This window comes from Ranitomeya imitator, chromosome 5 (assembly GCF_032444005.1).
Source record: "Ranitomeya imitator isolate aRanImi1 chromosome 5, aRanImi1.pri, whole genome shotgun sequence".
Taxonomy (NCBI): Eukaryota; Metazoa; Chordata; class Amphibia; order Anura; family Dendrobatidae; genus Ranitomeya; species Ranitomeya imitator.
The window spans coordinates 667805267-667826293 of record NC_091286.1 but is presented as its reverse complement, the minus strand read 5'-3'; the positions used below and the strand labels follow the sequence as shown (position 1 = coordinate 667826293).

Genomic DNA, 21027 nt, shown 5'->3' with positions numbered 1-21027 from the left:
CCCGTGAGCGAGGCCGATCGCATATGACGTACTATCCCGTCACTGGGAATTAAGTCCCAGGTCACCTTGACGGGATAGTATGTCATATGGGATTAAAGGGTTAAATGTGCTTTATCCTTGTGATATTTGGAACATAGGGTTCTAGTTTTTGTTAGCGTTTTTATATGCTTCATACAATCTTTATTTTGTCCGGGCCAAGATCCCCGGGAGTTATTCAATATTGCCTTGAAAGATACTCCCCAATTAGGGTGACTTGTTTTATACAAGTTTACTTCGGAAGGACTAGCGCATGGTTTTCTTTTCTCTTCTTTGTATCCTCGGCCTAGGATCAATGATTAGGGCTATTTATTATATAAAGCTGAATGTGTGTATGTTCTATGTATGTGTGTATGTCCGGGATTGGCATCTGCACCGTCGTAGCTACAGCCACAAAATTTTGCACAATCAAAAGTCCGGACCCCGAGTGCGTCATAGGCTATGTTGTGAGGCGAAATTTTAACTCTGCACGTTCCAATTCACTAAACAATATGGCCCCAATTTACATAATGGGGAAAAAGGGAAAGGAAAAGTGTTGGAGGCAAATTGACAGCTGCCAGATGTGAACAAAGGGGACTTAAAGAATGAGAGCGATGGCGCCAGAGTATATATCGTACAGTTGCTAAGGTGGGGCCCCGACATGGGATACTCACCACACACGGGGATATGAACACACACACACAAAATGCGCCACACACTACCACGTGCTTGAATACATATACCACCCTCAGCACACATTTCACCACACATACACCAACCTCGCCACATAAAAGTTGAAACACAAAAGTCGCCACTCAAAATTTACCATGTGCAAAATTCACCACATGCAAAACTCACCACATGCAAAACTAGGCTCACGCAAAACTCGCCACACGTGCAAAACTCACCTCAATGAAAACTCACCACTTGCAAAACTTGCACATGCGGAAAAATTTCCACATGCACAAAAGTTGCAACACATGCAAAAGTTGCCTCACACAAGACTTGCACATACTCAAAACGCACCACACATAAAACTCGCCACGCTCAAAACTCACCATGCGCAAAACTTGCTGCACACAACTTGCTACACCAACCTGTCACAAGCAACTCGACACTCAAAAAGTTGCTACCCGCGTGTCGCCACACAAAACTCATCTCACAAAAGTCGCTACATGCATGTCGCCACACGCAACTCAACACACACAACTTGACATATGAAACTCTCCCTAAAACACAAAGTCTGGTATTATCCTTCAAAAATAAAAATCTGATTAATAAGCACACAAACTACAAGAGCAACAAATGTACCATATAGGAAATACGGCAGCTGTCAGTCACATGACCTGTCTATTATGTGTATGTGTGAGCTAATATATACTGCCAGGGGGAGGGATTTATGGCTGGGGATTTATCAGGCTGCCAATAGCAACCAATCACAGCTCAGCTTCTAGTTTGCTACAGTTAATTAATCTGAGCTCTGATTGGTTAATATAGGGAACAAAGGAAATTCTCAGTATAACAAAGCTTGTGTGAGGTAATAGCATGTCAGTTAGGGTGTGTTGGTGAAAAGGCTGATGTCAGTCACATTAACTCTCTGTGAGAGGATATAGAAACTGCCAGTTACAGACTATTTTTACCACAATAATGCCTCATAAGAAAATGAATTCCATGGCACGAATGTCAGCTGATTCAAAAATAAAAGCTGCATTACGGGCCAATGAAAAATGTGAAGACTGAGAAACACACATGACAACAGCAGCTGCTTCCTTTCTGAACTTTCTGAGCAGAGGGAAGCGAGGCTTGCAGACAAGAGAACAAGAGCTGCTTCCTCAAGGGCCAATGAACTTTCTGAGAAGAGGGAATCGAGGCTTGCAGACATGAATACATTTTTGTTAGCACATTCTATTTTGCTAACAGCAGTTATTAACCCGGGCGAAGCCGGGTAGTACAGCTAGTTCTTTATATAGGCCTATTTCAACCTCTTCTATCTTTATTCTTTACCTGTATCTTCTCTATCCCTTTCCTTTCTTCCTTGTCCATCCACCCAGACTAAGTTGAATTTGGTAGTATCAGACATGGCATCAATTAAGGTAGCTTCTCTAAATGTTAGAGGGTTTAATGTCCCACAAAAACATTCACAGACTCTATGAGGGGTGCATAAATTGGAAGTGCAAATTCTTTTCTTACAGGAGACCCATTTTAATAGTAATCACTTTCCAGAAATGAAGAATCAGTACTACACAACCTGGTATCATAATTCGAATCTGATGGCTAAATCTAAAGGGGTTAGCATTGCTATGAACAAAAATTTCCCCTTCACCTTACTAGGGCTTGAAACTGATAATAATGGACATTTTTTGTTATTGAAGATCTTTTTTTTAAATCAGATCTACACACTAGCTAACTTTTATCTTCCAAACAATGAGCAGGTGAGGAACGAGCTGAGATACCTGCAGCTACTGGAGGGTTTAAAGGAAGGCATTTTGATTTTGGGGGGACACCTCAACCTGATGATGTATAAGATGTGGGACTCCTCAGTTGGTAAGTCTACGATTACCCCTACACAGGTATCCTCCCGGAAAAACAATCTCTTCAAATTGCAGGTAGTGGATTTGTGGAATGATAGAGATTACACCCACTACTCATCAGTGCACAACTCATATAGTAGAATCAACTACTTTTTAGTTAGTCATCATTTGCTTACCTGGGGTCCCTCTGCTTCTGTGGGCACTATGACTTTGTCAGAACATGCTCCCATCATCTTTACCATCCAGCCACCCACCTCTGTACAACACCCATGGCATTGGTGTTTAAACCCAAACCTACTTGAAGACATTAACACCAAAAATGATGAAGAACAAGCCATATGTGAGCTTTTGCATCATCACGGATTGTATGATACCCCCTTCCCATCCAATGTGAAGCTCTAAAATGTGTAATTAGGGGTGTCCTTATCAAAGAAGGCACTAGACATAAGAAAGCAAAATCCTATGCAATAGAAAATCTTTTGAAGCAAATACATTCCCTTGAACAATCCCATAAAAAAATCCATCTGATGATAGCTTGATTAACTTGAACAAGCAAAAAGATGACCTGAAGGGACTTCTAGACCAAAGTTACTCAAAACATAAGGAAAGGTTGCAGACAAATGTGGTGACCCTCTAGCTAGAAGCATCCATCTTAAAGCCCCAACAACATTTTTCTAATCTATACAGGATGCTACAGGATTTGTAATCAATGAATTCAAACAAATTGTTGAGGCACTCAAAGGATATGATAGCTTCCTGTACAATATTGAGGGCCAATACGTAGATATGTCACCAACCCGACTTCATTTGAAAATTGACTAATACATGGGAGACACTGCTCTGCCATCAATACCAGTTGAAACAAAGGCATCCCTAGAGCAATCATTTGAAGAAGAGGAGCTATTTCTGGTCATCAAAAGCTCCCCATCTAATAAATGCTCAGGTCCAGATGGTTACTCTGCCAAATTTTATAAAACATTTGCTAAGCAAATAACACCAGTCTTAACCAAAGTATTTAATTTGGTTTCGACTTCAAAGACTTTTCCCAGACAAACTCTGGAACCCCATTTTTTGGTGATACTGAAACCTGGGAAAGACCAAACATTATGCTCATGTTACTGGCCAATATCCTTAATTAGCCCCCCTGATGCCTCATATCGTGCACAATGGTCAAGTAGGATTTGTGCCCCAGAGGGAGGCAGAGACAACATGATTAAAATGGTGCTGCTTATATCCTATATGAAATTGAAAAAATTGAAAAAGATCCCAGCATGCACTCTATCGGTTGATGCTGAAAAAGTATTTTACCGGGTTTTTTGGCCATTTCTACATAGTGCTCTTAATCAAATCAATTTAGTTCCCAACATTTTTAACAAAATAATGTGCGGTATTTATATCCAGATCCCTGTGCCAAGGTCCATTGCAATGGCACCTATTCAGAATCTTTTGGCGTTTCGAATGGAACAAGACAGGGGTGTCCACTCTCCCCGTTATTGTACGCTATTGTAATGGAACATCTGGCAATTGTCCTCAGGAAAAGCTCCAACATTCAAGGAATCACAGTCAGGCACGAATCTCATAAATTGGTGCTATACGCAGATGACCTCCTGCTGTACATAAATAATCCTAAAACATCAATGTCCTCTATTCTGAAAGAATTTGAGACATATAGTCGACTGAGAAATTTTAAGGTTAATCTTTCTAAGTCAGAGATTATTGATCACCAATATTTCACAGGAGGAGGCACAATTGTTAAAGGGGTCCTTTCCTTTTCGTTGGTGTAATGGTTCTTTGAAATATCTTGGGGTCAAATTGCCCTTAGATTTGTCCCAGCTCTCCCATCTGAATCATGAGCCTTTTCTCAGTCATGTCAAAGCTGAGCTCAAGGCTTATGACAAAACACAATGATCTTGGTTTGGTAGAATTAACGTATTAAAGATGGTCATTCTTCTGAAACTGCTTTATGTATTTCAAGCGGTTCCAATTGCACTCCCCTGTTCCTCTTTAAGCAACTAAATACAGTTGGTAACAATTTCATTTTTAGATCAAAAAGATCGAAACTGGCTGTTAAATTTTTGTCTAGATTTAAATCTCAAGGGGGGCCGGCCTCATGAATTTTCAACTCTATCATGCTGCAGCTGTGCTGGTGCGGATGGTGGACAGGTTTCATGGTGCAAATCAAAAGCGTTGGGTCACACTATAGTAATTCTTATCGTTTCTAGACAAATTCTCTACCCTGGATTTCTAAACACTTTCATTCTTCAAAGGGTCCACTCCCCCCAACAGTTGATTTTCTGAGAGTTTGGGACCAATTGGTAAAGAAACTTAAGATTTCTAAGATTCTAGGACCTAAGACACGGATCATGGACAATCCAGAATTCCCCCCTGGAGTTTGAGTGAGTAAATTCCTGGTCTTCAACTATAAAACTAGACTCCATCAGGTCCTTTCAAAATTAATTAATATACCATCGCTAAATGAGCTTAAAGTTCTCTACCCCGATCAAACTATACCTTGGGTATCATACTTCCATTTCCGTTCATTCATTGATTCCTTTCAGCCGTTCTCGGTGCTCATGTCTGACCCTACTCAGTTTGATTTATTGCTGATTGAAGAAGTTGTGCCCAAGCATACGATCTCCCAAATAGATTATATTTTGTCATCTCAGACTGATATAGAGCTCCTATGGTTCAAGAAAGAGTTAGAGAGAAAGATTAGGATGACCTTCTCAAAGGAGCAATGGAACAAATCTTTATTTTGCACGCACAGACTTCCATTGGCTTGCAAAGTTCAAGAAAATAATTACAAAATCATAACTAGATGGGATCATTGCCAACAGATCTTCATAAGATATTTCCCTCTGTCTCCAATAAATGCTAGATATGTGAAAGTGCTGAAGGCACTATGCTTCATATCTGGTAAAAGTGCCCTCAAATAAGTGGCCTCTGGAGCAAAGTCTTTGAAGTTCACTAACAGATTACAGGGGATCATCATCTAGAACTCCCTAATTTGGACTTCTTTCTATGATACCAGGGTCTTCTAAATCTATCAAAAGAGGATTGCTGAGACACTATTTATTCACCACTAGGACAGTCATTCCCAGACACTGGCGTTCCAGAACCACTTGATCTACCCAAGAATGGTCTCTTGAAATGGATTTTTTATGTAGAATGGAAAGACTCTCTGCTCATAATAAAACAAGCTCAGACAACTTTTTTCCGTACTTGTCAAGGATGGATTTTATTCAGAGACTCCTTGGTGTACTCATCAATCTTCTGTAGTGATGAAAACACCCTATATTGTAATTGTGCATTCATGAATCTGGGTGGATTCATAAACCTGGCTCATCTCTTCCCCTCCTCTTAGAATCTCTTCTTGACTTTTCTATTTTGCTATCACTTCCTACTAAAAGTTTTTTCTTTCCTTTGTCATGCTTGACAAATCTGAACTTGATTGCAAGAAGTTTAACCCTTTCTGCAATTGGACGTACTATTCCGTCCATGTGGGGTGGGCCCTAATTCCAAGGATGGAATAGTACGTCCAGAGCTCACGGGGGAGCGTGGCCGATCGCGGCCGGGTGTCAGCTGACTATCGCAGCTGAAATGATCGCAGTGTTCCGGTGGTATAGGGAAGCATCGCGCAGGGAGGGAGCTCCATGCGGGCTTCCCTGAGACCCCCGGAGCAACGCGATGTAGTGTGTTGCTGCAAGGTTCTCTTACCTCCTCTTCCCTGCAGCAGGCCCGGATCCAAGATGGCCGCAGAATCCGGGTCCTGCAGGGAGGGAGGTGGCTTACCAAGTGCCTGCTCAGAGCAGGGGCCGGGAAGCCTTACTGCTGTGCACATGTCAGATCGCTGATCTGACACAGTGCACAGCAAAGTGACAGATCAGTGATCTTACACTATAACATGATGCCGGTTGTGAATTCTGTTATCGAACTCCCTCCTGTGGTCATGAATGGTACTTCGGCGAGTTCTGTCCATGGACTCACTCTGGTGGCTGTGAGTGGAGCTGCTGGTTCTGAGGTTCCTTCCACAGGTGACCTAGTTTATTCTTAGGCTGGCTGCTCTATTTAACTCCTCTCTGATCGTTACTCCATGCCAGCTGACAATGTTCTTGTACTGGTTCAGTTTGCTCTTGGATCTCTCTGGTGACCTGTCTACGCCAGCAGAAGCTAAGTCCCTGCTAGTTAATTATTTGTTAATTGTTTCCTTGTCCAGCTAGTTATCATGATTTTGCCTTGCTAGCTGGAAGCTCTGGGATGCAGAGTGGCACCTCCGCACCGTGAGTCGGTGCGGAGGTTTTTTTGCACACTCTGCGTGGTCTTTTTGTAGTTTTTTGTGCTGACCGCAAAGATACCTTTCCTATCCTCAGTCTGTTTAGTAAGTCTGGCCTCCCTTTGCTGAAACCTGTTTCATTTCTGTGTTTGTGACTTTCATCTTAACTCACAGTCAATAAATGTGGGGGGCTGCCTTTTCCTTTGGGGAATTTCTCTGAGGAAAGGTAGGCTTTATTTTCTATCTCTAGGGCTAGTTAGCTCTTAGGCTGTGAAGAGGCGTCTAGGCAGTGTTAGGTACGCTCCACGGCTATTTCTAGTTGTGTGATAGGGTTAGGGGTTGCGGTCAGCAGAGCTCCCACTTCCCAGAGCTTGTCCTTTGTGAGTTTAACTATCAGGTCGTTCCGGGTGCTCCTAACCACCAGGTCCATAACAGTACAGCTGGCCCAAAGTATTAATGCATATCAATAGAGGGATAAGAGAAGTTCTGAGACCATTTTTTTCTCTGCAGTGTGTTTTGTCTTTTTTTTCCCCTTAACCTCTGGGTGGTTCAGGACACAGGTGTAGATATGGACATTCAAGGTCTGTCCTCTCGTGTGGATCATCTCACTGCAAGGGTACAAAACATTCAAGATTTTGTGGTTCAGAATCCGATGTTAGAGCCTAGAATTCCAATTCCTGATTTGTTTTCTGGGGATAGATCTAAGGTCCTGAATTTCAAAAATAATTGTAAACTGTTTCTAGCTTTGAAACCCCGCTCCTCTGATGACCCCGTTCAACAAGTAAAAATCATTATTTCTTTGTTGCGTGGTGACCCTCAAGACTGGACATTTTCCCTTGCGCCAGGAGATCCTGCATTGCGTGATGTAGATGCGTTTTTTCTGGCGCTTGGATTGCTTTATGATGAACCAAATTCAGTGGATCAGGCAGAGAAAATCTTGCTGGCTTTGTGTCAGGGTCAGGATGAAGCGGAGGTGTATTGTCAGAAGTTTAGAAAGTGGTCTGTGCTTACTCAGTGGAATGAGTGTGCCCTGGTGGCAATTTTCAGAAAGGGTCTTTCTGAAGCCCTTAAGGATGTCATGGTGGGGTTTCCCACGCCTGCTGGTCTGAATGAGTCTATGTCCTTGGCCATTCAGATCGATCGGCGCTTGCGTGAGCGCAAAGCTGTGCACCATTTGGCGGTATTCTCTGAGCATAGGCCTGAGCCTATGCAATGTGATAGGACTTTGACCAGAGCTGAACGGCAAGAACACAGACGTCGGAATGGGCTGTGTTTTTACTGTGGTGATTCCACTCATCCTATCTCCGATTGTCCTAAGCGCACTAAGCGGTTCGCTAGATCTGCCACCATTGGTACGGTACAGTCTAAATTTCTTTTGTCCGTTACTCTGATTTGCTCTTTGTCGTCCTATTCTGTTATGACATTTGTGGACTCAGGCGCTGCCCTGAATTTGATGGACTTGGAGTTTGCCAGGCGCTGTGGTTTTTTCTTGGAGCCCTTGCAGTATCCTATTCCGTTGAGAGGAATTGATGCTACGCCTTTGGCCAAGAATAAGCCTCAGTATTGGACTCAATTGACCATGTGCATGGCTCCTGCACATCAGGAGGATATTCGCTTTTTGGTGTTGCATAATCTGCATGATGTGGTCGTTTTGGGGTTGCCATGGCTACAGGTCCATAATCCAGTATTGGATTGGAAATCTATGTCTGTGTCCGGCTGGGGTTGTCAGGGGGTACATGGTGATGCTCTATTGCTGTCAATTTCGCCTTCCACTCCTTCTGAAGTCCCTGAGTTTTTGTCAGATTACCGGGATGTTTTTGATGAGCCCAAATCCAATAAAATAGGGCGATGAATGGAAAACAGTATTTAATACGCCCGAGGGCCATTTTGAGTACCTGGTTATGCCATTCGGGCTTTCTAATGCTCCATCTGTGTTTCAGTCCTTTATGCATGACATCTTCCGAAAGTACCTGGATAGATTCATGATTGTATATTTGGATGATATTTTGGTCTTTTCGGATGATTGGGAGTCTCATGTGAAGCAGGTCAGAATGGTGTTCCAGGTCCTTCGTGCGAATTCCTTGTTTGTGAAGGGGTTTAAATGTCTCTTTGGAGTTCAGAAGGTTTCTTTTTTGGGTTTCATTTTTTCCCCTTCTACTATCGAGATGGACCCTGTTAAAGTTCAGGCCATTTATGATTGGACTCAGCCGACATCTGTGAAGAGCCTGCAGAAGTTCCTGGGCTATGCTAATTTTTACCGTTGCTTCATCGCTAATATTTCTAGTGTTGCTAAACCGTTGACTGATTTGACCAAGAAAGGTGCTGATGTGGTCAATTGGTCCTCTGCGGCTGTAAAGGCTTTTCAGGAGTTGAAGCATTGTTTTTCTTCTGCCCCTGTGTTGTGCCAGCCAGATGTTTCGCTCCCGTTTCAGGTCGAGGTTGATGCTTCTGAGATTGGAGCAGGGGCTGTTTTATCGCAAAGAAGTTCTGATGGCTCGGAGATGAAACCATGTGCCTTCTTTTCTAGAAAATTCTCGCCTGCTGAGCGCAATTATGATGTTGGCAATCGAGAGTTGTTGGCCATGAAGTGGGCATTCGAGGAGTGGCGACATTGGCTTGAAGGAGCCAAGCATCGCGTGGTGGTCTTGACGGATCACAAGAATTTGACTTATCTCGAGTCTGCCAAACGGTTGAATCCTAGACAGGCTCGATGGTCACTGTTTTTCTCCCGTTTTGATATTGTGGTTTCGTACCTTCCGGGATCTAACAATGTGAAGGCTGATGACCTGTCAAGGAGTTTTGTGCCTGACTCTCCGGGTGTTCCTGAGCCAGCGGGTATTCTCAAAGAGGGGGTAATTTTGTCTGCCATCTCCCCTGATTTGCGGCGGGTGCTGCAGAAGTTTCAGGCTGATAGACCTGACCGTTGTCCAGCGGAGAAACTGTTTTGTCCCTGATAAATGGACTAGTAGAATTATCTCTGAGGTTCATTGTTCGGTGTTGGCTGGTCATCCTGGAATCTTTGGTACCAGAGATTTGGTGGCTAGATCCTTTTGGTGGCCTTCTTTGTCACGGGATGTGCGTTCTTTTGTGCAGTCCTGTGGGACTTGTGCTTGGGCTAAGCCCTGCTGTTCTCGTGCCAGTGGGTTGCTTTTGCCCTTGCCGGTCCCGAAGAGGCACTGGACGCATATTTCCATGGATTTTATTTCAGATCTCCCTGTCTCTCAAAGGATGTCGGTCACTTGGGTGGTTTGTGATCGCTTCTCTAAGATGGTCCATTTGGTACCCTTGTCTAAATTGCCTTCCTCCTCTGATTTGGTGCCATTGTTTTTCCAGCATGTGGTTCGTTTGCATGGCATTCCGGAGAACATCGTCTCGGACAGAGGTTCCCAGTTTGTTTTGAGGTTTTGGCGGTCCTTTTGTGCTAAGATGGGCATTGATTTGTCTTTTTCTTCGGCTTTCCATCCTCAGACAAATGGCCAAACCGAACGAACTAATCAGACTTTGGAAACATATCTGAGATGCTTTGTTTCTGCTGATCAGGATGATTGGGTGTCCTTCTTGCCTTTGGCTGAGTTCGCCCTTAATAATCGGGCCAGCTCGGCTACTTTGGTTTCGCCTTTTTTCTGTAATTCTGGTTTCCATCCTCGTTTCTCTTCAGGGCAGGTTGAGCCTTCGGACTGTCCTGGTGTGGATACTGTGGTGGACAGGTTGCAGCAGATTTGGACTCATGTGGTGGACAATTTGACATTGTCCCAGGAGAAGGCACAACGTTTCGCTAACCGCCGGTGCTGTGTTGGTCCCCGACTTCGTGTTGGGGATTTGGTTTGGTTGTCGTCTCGTTATGTTCCTATGAAGGTTTCCTCTCCTAAGTTTAAGCCTCGTTTCATTGGTCCGTATAAGATTTCTGAAGTTCTCAATCCTGTGTCATTTTGTTTGGCCCTTCCAGCTTCTTTTGCCATCCATAATGTGTTCCATAGGTCGTTATTGCGGAGATACGTGGCGCCTATGGTTCCCTCCGTTGACCCTCCTGCCCCGGTGTTGGTCGAGGGGGAGTTGGATTATGTGGTGGAGAAGATTTTAGATTCTCATATTTCGAGACGGAAACTCTAGTACCTGGTCAAGTGGAAGGGTTATGGTCAGGAAGATAATTCCTGGGTTGTTGCCTCTGATGTTCATGCTGCCGATCTGGTTCGTGCCTTTCATTTGGCTCGTCCTGATCGGCCTGGGGGTTCTGGTGAGGTTTCGGTGACCCCTCCTCAAGGGGGGGGTACTGTTGTGAATTCTGTTATCAAACTCCCTCCTGTGGTCATGATTGGTACTTCGGCGAGTTCTGTCCATGGACTCCCTCTGGTGGCTGTGAGTGGAGCTGCTGGTTCTAAAGTTCCTTCCACAGGTGACCTAGTTTATACTTAGGCTGGCTGCTCTATTTAACTCCACTCTGATCGTTACTCCATGCCAGCTGTCAATGTTCTTGTACTGGTTCAGTTCGCTCTTGGATCTCTCTGGTGACCTGTCTACTCCAGCAGAAGCTAAGTCCCTGCTAGTTAATTATTTGTTCATTGTTTCCTTGTCCAGCTAGTTATCATGATTTTGCCTTGCTAGCTGGAAGCTCTGGGATGCAGAGTGGCACCTCCGCACCGTGAGTCGGTGCGGAGGTCTTTTTGCACACTCTGCGTGGTCTTTTTGTAGTTTTTTGTGCTGACCGCAAAGATACCTTTCCTATCCTCAGTCTGTTTAGTAAGTCTGGCCTCCCTTTGCTGAAACCTGTTTCATTTCTGTGTTTGTGACTTTCATCTTAACTCACAGTCAATATATGTGGGGGGCTGCCTTTTCCTTTGGGGAATTTCTCTGAGGCAAGGTAGGCTTTATTTTCTATCTCTAGGGCTAGTTAGCTCTTAGGCTGTGAAGAGGCGTCAAGGCAGTGTTAGGTACGCTCCACGGCTATTTCTAGTTGTGTGATATGGTTAGGGGTTGCGGTCAGCAGAGCTCCCACTTCCCAGAGCTTGTCCTGTGTGAGTTTAACTATCAGGTCGTTCCGGGTGCTCCTAACCACCAGGTCCATAACAGATGTTCCCCTGGGGCAATGCTATAGTGTAAAAAAAAAAATATTCACGTGTAAAAAAAATAAAAAACAATTCCTAAAAATATATATATATATATATATATATATATATATATTGTTCCTATACATACATTTCTTTATCTAAATAAAAAAAAACAATAAAAGTACACATATTTAGTATCGCGGCGTCTGTAACGACCCGACCTATAAAACTGTCAAACTAGTTAACCCCTAGTGAACACCGTAAAAAAAAAAAAAAATGAGGCAAAAAAACAAAACTTTATTGTCATACCGCCAAACAAAAAGTGGAATAACACGCGAACAAAAAGATGGATATAAATAACCATGGGACCACTGAAAACAGCATCTTGTCCCACAAAAAATGATTCATGATACAGCGTCATTAAAGAAAAAAGAAAAAAGTTATAGTCCTCAGAATAAAGCGATGCAAAAATGATTACTTTTTCTATAAAATAGTTTTTATCGTATAAAAGCGCCAAAACATAAAAAAGTATAAATGAGGTATCGCTATAATCGTACTGACCCGAAGAATAAAACTGCTTTATCAATTTTACCAAACGCGGAATGGTATAAACGCCTTCCCCAAAAGAAATTCATGAATAGCTGGTTTTTGGTCATTCTGCCTCACAAAAATCAGAATAAAAAGCGATCAAAAAATGTCACACGCCCAAAAATGTTACCAATAAAAACGTCAACTCGTCCCGCAAAGACCTCACATGACTCTGTGGACCCAAATATGGAAAAATTATTGCTCTCAAAATGTGGTAACGCAAAAAATATTTTTTGCAATAAAAAGCGTCTTTCAGTGTGTGACTGCTGCCATCAAAATCCGCTAAAAAACCAGCTATAAATGTAAATCAACCCCCCCTTCATCACCCGATTAGTTAGGAAAAAATAAAAAAAAATGTATTTATTTCCATTTTCCCATTAGGGTTAGGGCTAGGGTTAGGGTTAGGGCTAGGGTTAGGGTTAGGGTTGAGGTTAAGGCTACGGTTAGGGTTGGTGCAAAAGTTAGGGTTATGGTTGGGGCTAAAGTTAGGGTTAGGGTTTGGATTACATTTATGGTTGGGAATAGGATTGGGATTAGGGTTAGGGGTGTGTTAGGGTTAGGGGTGTAATTAGGGTTACCGTTGGGAATAGAGTTAGGGGTGTGTTTGGATTAGGGTTTCAGTTATATTTGGGGGTTTTCACTGTTTAGACACATCAGGGGCTCTCCAAACGCGACATGGCGTCAGATCTCAATTCCAGTCAATTCTGCGTTGAAAAAGTAAAACAGTGCTCCTTCCCTTCCGAGCTCTCCCGTGCGCCTAAACAGGGGTTTACCCCAACATATGGGGTATCAGTGAACTCAGGACACATTGGACAACAACTTTTTGGGTCCAATGCCTCCTGTTACCCTTGGGAAAATACAAAACTTGGGGCTACAAAATTATTTTTGTGGAAAAAAAAGATTTTTTTATTTTCATGGCTCTGCGTTATAAACTGTAGTGAAACTCTTGGGGGTTCAAAGCTCTCACAACACATCTAGATAAGTTCCATGGGGGTCTAGTTTCCAATATGGGGTCACTTGTGGGGGGTTTCTACTGTTTATATACATTAGGGGCTCTGCAAACACAATGTGATGCCTGCAGACCAATCCATCTAAGTCTGCACTCCAAATGACGCTCCTTCCATTCCGAGCTCTGCCATGTGCTCAAACAGTGGTTCCTCCCCACATATGGGGCATCAGTGTACTCAGGACAAATTGAACAACAACCATTGGGGTCCAATTTCTCCTGGTACCCTCAGGAAAATACAAAACTGGGGGCTAAAATTAATTTTTTGGGAAAAAAAAGTATTTTTATTTTCACGGCTCTGCGTTATGAACTGTAGTGAAACACTTTGGGGTTCAAAGCTCTCACAACATATCTATATGAGTTCCTTTGGGTGTTTACTTTCCAAAATGGTGTCACTTGTGGGGGGTTTCAATGTTTAGGCACATCAGGGGCTCTCCAAACGCAACATGGCGTTCCATCTCAATTCCTGTCAATTTTACATTGAAAAGTCAAACGGCGCTCCTTCCCTTCCGAGCTCTCCCATGCGCCCAAACAGTGGTTTACCCCCACAAATGGGGTATCAGCGTACTCAGGACAAATTGTACAACAACGTTTGGGGTCCAATTTCTTTTCTTACCCTTGGGAAAATAAAAAATTGGTGGCAAAAATATCATTTTTGTGAAAAAATATGATTTTTTATTTTTACGGCTCTGCATTATAAACTTCTGTGAATCACTTAATGGGTCAAAATGCTCATCACACATCTAGATAAGTTCCTTAGGGGGTCTACTTTCCAAAATGGTGTCACTTGTGGGGGGTTTCAATGTTTAGGCACATCAAGGCCTCTCCAAACACAACATGGCATCCCATCTTGATTCCAGTCAATTTTGCATTGAAAAGTCAAATGGCGCTCCTTCGCTTCCGAGCTCTGCCATGCGCCCAAAGAGTGGTTTACCCCCACATATGGAGTATAGGCGTTTTCAGGACAAATTGTACATCAAGGTTTGGGGTCCATTTTCTCCTGTTACCCTTGGTAAAATAAAACAAATTGGAGCTGAAGTACATTTTTTGTGAAAAAAGTTAGATGTTCATTTTTATTTAAACATTCCAAAAATTCCTGTGAAACACCTGAAGGGTTAATAGACTTCTTGAATGTGGTTTTGAGCACCTTGAGGGGTGCAATTTTTAGAATGGTGTCACACTTGGGTATTTTCTATCATATAGACCCCTCAAAATGACTTCAAATGAGATGTGGTCCCTAAAAAAAATGGTGTTGTAACAATGAGAAATTGCTGGTCAACTTTTAACCCTTATAACTCCCTAACAAAAAAAAAATTTGGTTCCAAAATTGTGCTGATGTAAAGTAGACATGTGGGAAATGTTACTTATTAAGCATTTTGTGTGACATATCTCTGTGATTTAATTGCATAAAAATTCAAATTTGGAAAATTGCAAAATTTTCTAAATTTTTCGCAAAATTTCAATTTTTTTCACAAATAAACGCAGGTAATATCAAAGTAATTTTACAACTATCTAGAAGTACAATATATCATGAGAAAACAATGTCAGATTCACTGGGATCCGTTGAAGCCTTCCAGAGTTATAACCTCATAAAAGGACAGTGGTCAGAATTGAAAAAATTGGCCCGGTCATTACACGCAAACCACCCTTGGGGGTAAAGGGGTTAATGAACAATTTGTTAATATGTCACATTTTTCTTTAAAAAAGGGTATTCTGATATGTGATTTGACGTTAACATATTCTCTTGATATTTTTGAATCCCTTTGACAGTATCACTAAGGTCGGAAAACTATTTATTTGGTTGTATTTAGAAAGGTTGTAACTACATGCTGTTCTTAATCAATAAATAAACTAGTTTATGAAAAAATTACAGTATATTGAGCAGCAAGAAAACCCCACATACTTTTTAAATCAGCTTAAATAATGAGTGGACTGATTTGGTCAATAAAAAGGACCAGGGAAAGAAAATTCCCATTCGCTATATTTCAGTTTCTTAACTTTAATGTTCGGTACATGAGATGTCTGAGTTTCATGTGTGAACATTTTTTTATTCCTCAGACATCTAAGCTTTGATTGCTGAGTAATTTATGTGAAATTTAATTTTTTTTATATATATATATTTGATGAAGTAATGTGATTTTTTGTATTTAAAGCTATACAACAGTTATCCCTCACTGGTTGGCTGGCTGCCAGGGAATCATAGAAAACTGAACAAATGCCACAATGAGATGCAAAACTTTGTAAGGGAGACCTTCACAAGAAAACGGAGAGAACTGGATGTGAACAATCAGAGAAACCTTATTGATGCCTTCCTTGCAAAGCAACAAGAGGTATGGTATTCCAGTATTTTTGAAAGGGGTCTGTTAGCAATTTTGATCCTACAAAATGCTGACCATTCAGAAAAGGAGAGCAATAGAGGTGCTAAAAAGGGTATTTCCATCTCCAAGATTTTATAGTAGTAGTAATAATAATAATATTAGCAACAACCTCTAATTAGAAATGTAGTATAATTCTTCTGATAAGCTGTGTTACTTACCCCATGTGCAGGGCAATACAGAAGCTTAAGTATCCATGGTTACAACCAGTAACAATTAACTGTCACTATATGAGAAGCCGCAACTTGTGATGAGCGAGACCTAAAATGCCTTGGCGCACATTACTCTTATCGAACATTTGCTACTGCTCGAGTGCTCTTCCTGATTAACCCCTTCATGACCCAGCCTATTTTGACCTTAATGACCTGGCCATTTTTTGCAATTCTGACCAGTGTCCCTTTATGAGGTAATAACTCAGGAACGCTTCCATGGCTCCGAGTCCTAGCTATTCTGAGAATGTTTTTTCGTGACATATTGGACTTCATGATAGTGGTAAATTTAGGTCGATAATTTTTGCGTTCATTTATGAAAAAAAATGGAAAATGGAAAATTTTCAAAAATTTCGCAATTTTCAAATTTTGAATTTTTATTCTGTTAACCAGAGAGTTAGGTGACACAAAAAAGTTAATAAATATCATTTCCCACATGTGTACTTTATAGTAGGAGAAAAAAAGTATTTAGTCAGTCAGCAATAGTGCAAGTTCCACCACTTAAAAAGATGAGAGGCGTCTGTAATTTACATCATAGGTAGACCTCAACTATGGGAGACAAACTGAGAAAAAAAAATCCAGAAAATCACATTGTCTGTTTTTTTATCATTTTTTTTGCATATTATGGTGGAAAATAAGTATTTGGTCAGAAACAAACAATCAGATTTCTGGCTCTCACAGACCTGTAACTTCTTCTTTAAGAGTCTCCTCTTTCCTCCACTCATTACCTGTAGTAATTGCACCTGTTTAAACTTGTTATCAGTATAAAAAGACACCTGCGCACACCCTCAAACAGTCTGACTCCAAACTCCACTATGGTGAAGACCAAAGAGCTGTCAAAGGACACCAGAAACAAAATTGTAGCCCTGCACCAGGCTGGGAAGACTGAATCTGCAATAGCCAACCAGCTTGGAGTGAAGAAATCAACAGTGGGAGCAATAATTTGAAAATGGAAGACATACAAGACCACTGATAATCTCCCTCGATCTGGGGCTCCACGCAAAATCCCACCCCGTGGGGTCAGAATGATCACAAGAACGGTAAGCAAAAATCCCAGAACCACGCGGGGGGACCTAGTGAATGAACTGCAGAGAGCTGGGACCAATGTAACAAGGCCTACCATAAGTAACACACTATGCCACCATGGACTCAGATCCTGCAGTGCCAGACGTGTCCCACTGCTTAAGCCAGTACATGTCCGGGCCCGTCTGAAGTTTGCTAGAGAGCATTTGGATGATCCAGAGGAGTTTTGGGAGAATGTCCTATGGTCTGATGAAACCAAACTGGAACTGTTTGGTAGAAACACAACTTGTCGTGTTTGGAGGAAAAAGAATACTGAGTTGCATACATCAAACACCATACCTACTGTAAAGCATGGTGGTGGAAACATCATGCTTTGGGGCTGTTTCTCTGCAAAGGGGCCAGGACGACTGATCCGGGTACATGAAAGAATGAATGGGGCCATGTATCGTGAGATTTTGAGTTCAAACCTCCTTCCATCAGCAAGGGCATTGAAGATGAAACATGGCTGGGTCTTTCAACATGACAATGATCCAAAGCACACTGCCAGGGCAACGAGGGAGTGGCTTCGTAAGAAGCATTTCAAGGTCCTGGAGTGGCCTAGCCAGTCTCCAGATCTCAACCCTATAGAAAACCTTTAGAGGGAGTTGAAAGTCCGTGTTGCCAAGCGAAAAGCCAAAAACATCACTGCTCTAGAGGAGATCTGCATGGAGGAATGGGCCAACATACCAACAACAGTGTGTGGCAACCTTGTGAAGACTTACAGAAAATGTTTGACCTCTGTCATTGCCAACAAAGGATATATTACAAAGTATTGAGATGAAATTTTGTTTCTGACCAAATACTTATTTTCCACCATAATATGCAAATAAAATGATAAAAAAACAGACAATGTGATTTTCTGGATTTTTTTTTCTCAGTTTGTCTCCCATAGTTGAGGTCTACCTATGATGTAAATTACAGACGCCTCTCATCTTTTTAAGTGGTGGAACTTGCACTATTGCTGACTGACTAAATACTTTTTTGCCCCACTGTACATCAGCACAATTTTGGAAACAACAATTTTTTTTTTGCTAGGAAGTTATAAGTAGGGTTGAGCGACTTTTCCATTTTTTGGGTCGAGTCGGGTTTTGCGAAACCCGACTATCTCAAAAGTCGAGTCGAGTGCCCATTTTAATGGCAAAAACATCCATTCTTGTTACTGAAGCTTGCCAATCTTAACCCCTATCTGACCTCGGACGGGATAGTACGTCCGAGGTCAGATCCCCTGCTTTGATGCAGGGCTCCGCGGTGAGCCCGCATCAAAGCCGGGACATGTCAGCTGTTTTGAACAGCTGACATGTGCCCGTAATAGGCGCGGGCAGAATCACGTTCTGCCCGCACCTATTAACTAGTTAAATGCCGCTGTCAAACGCAGACAGCGGCATTTAACTACCGCATCCGTCCGGGCGGCCAGGAAATGACGTCATCGCCGACCCCCGTCACATGATCGGGGGTCGACGATGCATCTCCATTGTAACCATAGAGGTCCTTGAGACCTCTATGGTTACTGATCACCAGTGGCTGTGAGCGCCACCCTGTGGTCGGCGCTCACAGCACACCTCCATTTCTGCTACATAGCAGCGATCAGCAGATCGCTGCTATGTAGCAGAGCCGATCGCGTTGTGCCTGCTTCTAGCCTCCCATGGAGGCTATTGAAGCATGGCAAAAGTAAAAAAAAAAAGTTATTAAAAATGTGAAAAAAATAAAAAAAATATAAAAGTTTAAATCACCCCCCTTTCGCCCCAATCAAAATAAAGAAAAAAAAAAAAATCAAATCTACACATATTTGGTATCGCCGCGCTCAGAATCGCCCGATCTATCAATTAAAAAAAAGCATTAACCTGATCGCTAAACGGCGTAGCAAGAAAAAAATTCGAAACACCAGAATTACGTTTTTTAGGTCACCGCGACATTGCATTAAAATGCAATAACGGGCGATCAAAAGAACATATCTGCACCAAAATGCTATCATTAAAAATGTAATCTTGGCACGCAAAAAATACGCCCTCAACCGACCCCAGATCACGAAAAATGGAGATGCTACGAGTATTGGAAAATGGCGCAATTTTTTATTTTTTTTTTTTAGCAAAGTTTGGAATTTTTTTTCACCACTTAGATAAAAAATAACCTAGTCATGTTAGGTGTCTATGAACTCGTACTGACCTGGAGAATCATAATGTCAGGTCAGTTTTAGCATTTCGTGAATCTAGCAAAAAAGCCAAACAAAAAACAAGTGTGGGATTGCACTTTTTTTGCAATTTCACCGCACTTGGAATTTTTTTCCCGTTTTCTAGTACACGACATGGTAAAACCAATGATGTATTTCAAAAGTACAACTCGTCCCGCAAAAAATAAGCCCTCACATGGCCAAATTCACGGAAAAATAAAAAAGTTATGGCTCTGGGAAGGAGGGGAGTGAAAAACGAACACGGAAAAACGAAAAATCCCAAGGTCATGAAGGGGTTAATTTACCTTATAATAATAGTTAGGCATTGGAAATTGGGGGTCATTTGGCTAAAGTTGTGGGGGGGGGTAGGGCTGGTTCAAGTATTTAGTGGGCCCAGGAGATGTGGACCACGTCACGGCAGTGGAGCAGGGAGAGGTAAGTATTTCAACTTTGCAAGTGCTGTGATCCTGAGCAAGCAGGGGGGGCCCACTCATTGGCATTGGCACTGGCACAGGGCCCCTCAAAGTACGGCGGTGTGTTTGCACGGCGGGGCGCCTCCCACCAGCAGCGACCCTTTTGCGTACTATGAGGGGCCCTGTGCCAGTGACGTCGCCAACGAATATTCCCACCCACCTGATGAAGGAACCTGCACTTTCATCTGCACCTTCCTCTTTGTCCCCGTGTAAAGTAGTATGGTATGTGGGAAGGGGAACCTGACTTTCAGCAGGGTCACATTCTGGCTGTGTAGCGTGCACGGGGAATGTAGCATTCTGGGTCAATGTACCAGCAGACTCATCTATCACTGGCTGGGCAATTGGAAGGGTGAGGAGGAAACACAGATATAGGCCCAAATAATAAAGTGGGCTAAATGCAGTTCAAAATTGGTAACAGGACTAACCAGGGGGCATTGCTTTGTTCAGTGGAGTACAACTGTAATGAGAGGCTGACACAGTGAATAGGCCCAAATCAGTAAGGCTAAAAGCATTTCAAAATTGGTAACAGAAGTAAACAGGCGGCACTGGTTTGTTCAGTGGAGGAGAACAGCAAGGAGCGGCAGACACCGTCTCTACAACCCAGAACCAACTTGTAGGCCTAATGCAGGGTTGTATCAACAACTACTTAACAATAGCTTGAAGATAGAAGCTAGTGAGAGGCAACCTGGAGAACTGTTGTGAATTCTGTGGCTGAGTTCACTTCTGTGGTCACAAGTGGTATTGCAGTCTCTGGGCTTCCTCCCTCAGGTGTTTTGGTGAGCTCGTTGGCTGCCTTGCTATTTAGCTCCACCTGAGTCTGTCTTCCTTGCTCCTTGTCAATGTTCCAGTGTTGGATCTGAGCTACTGCATCTTTCCTTGGGCCTGCTGCTCTGCTAGATAAGTGCTTCTAGTTTGTTTTCTGTTTTTTTCTGTCCAGCTTGCTATTGTCTTTTGCTGGAAGCTCTGAGAAGCAGAGGGGTGCACCGCCGTGCTGTTAGTTCGGCACGGTGGGTCTTTTTGCTCCTTTGCGTGGTTTTCGTTTTAGGGTTTTTTGTAGACTGCATAGTTCACTTTGCTATCCTCGCTCTGTCTAGAATATCGGGCCTCACTTTGCTGAATCTATTTCATTCCTACGTTTGTCTTTTCATCTTGCTAACAGTCATTATATGTGGGGGGCTGCCTATTCCTTTGGGGTATTTCTCTGAGGTAAGTCAGGCTTGTATTTCTATCTTCAGGCTAGTCAGCTCCTCAGGCAGTGCCGAGTTGCATAGGTAGTTGTTAGG

At 42.6% G+C, this 21027-nt stretch overlaps 1 protein-coding gene across 4 annotated transcripts in view; it reads left to right on the top strand.

Moving 5' to 3' along the window:
* LOC138638736 (cytochrome P450 2B4-like) overlaps nt 1–21027 on the top strand; it is a 509280-nt gene that overhangs the window by 376056 nt on the left and 112197 nt on the right. For all 4 annotated transcript variants that reach the window (XM_069728278.1, XM_069728282.1, XM_069728281.1 and 1 more), the window contains one exon: nt 15612–15788. In XM_069728278.1, coding sequence (XP_069584379.1) covers nt 15612–15788 — 177 coding nt within the window. The remainder of the gene's footprint in view (nt 1–15611; nt 15789–21027) is intronic.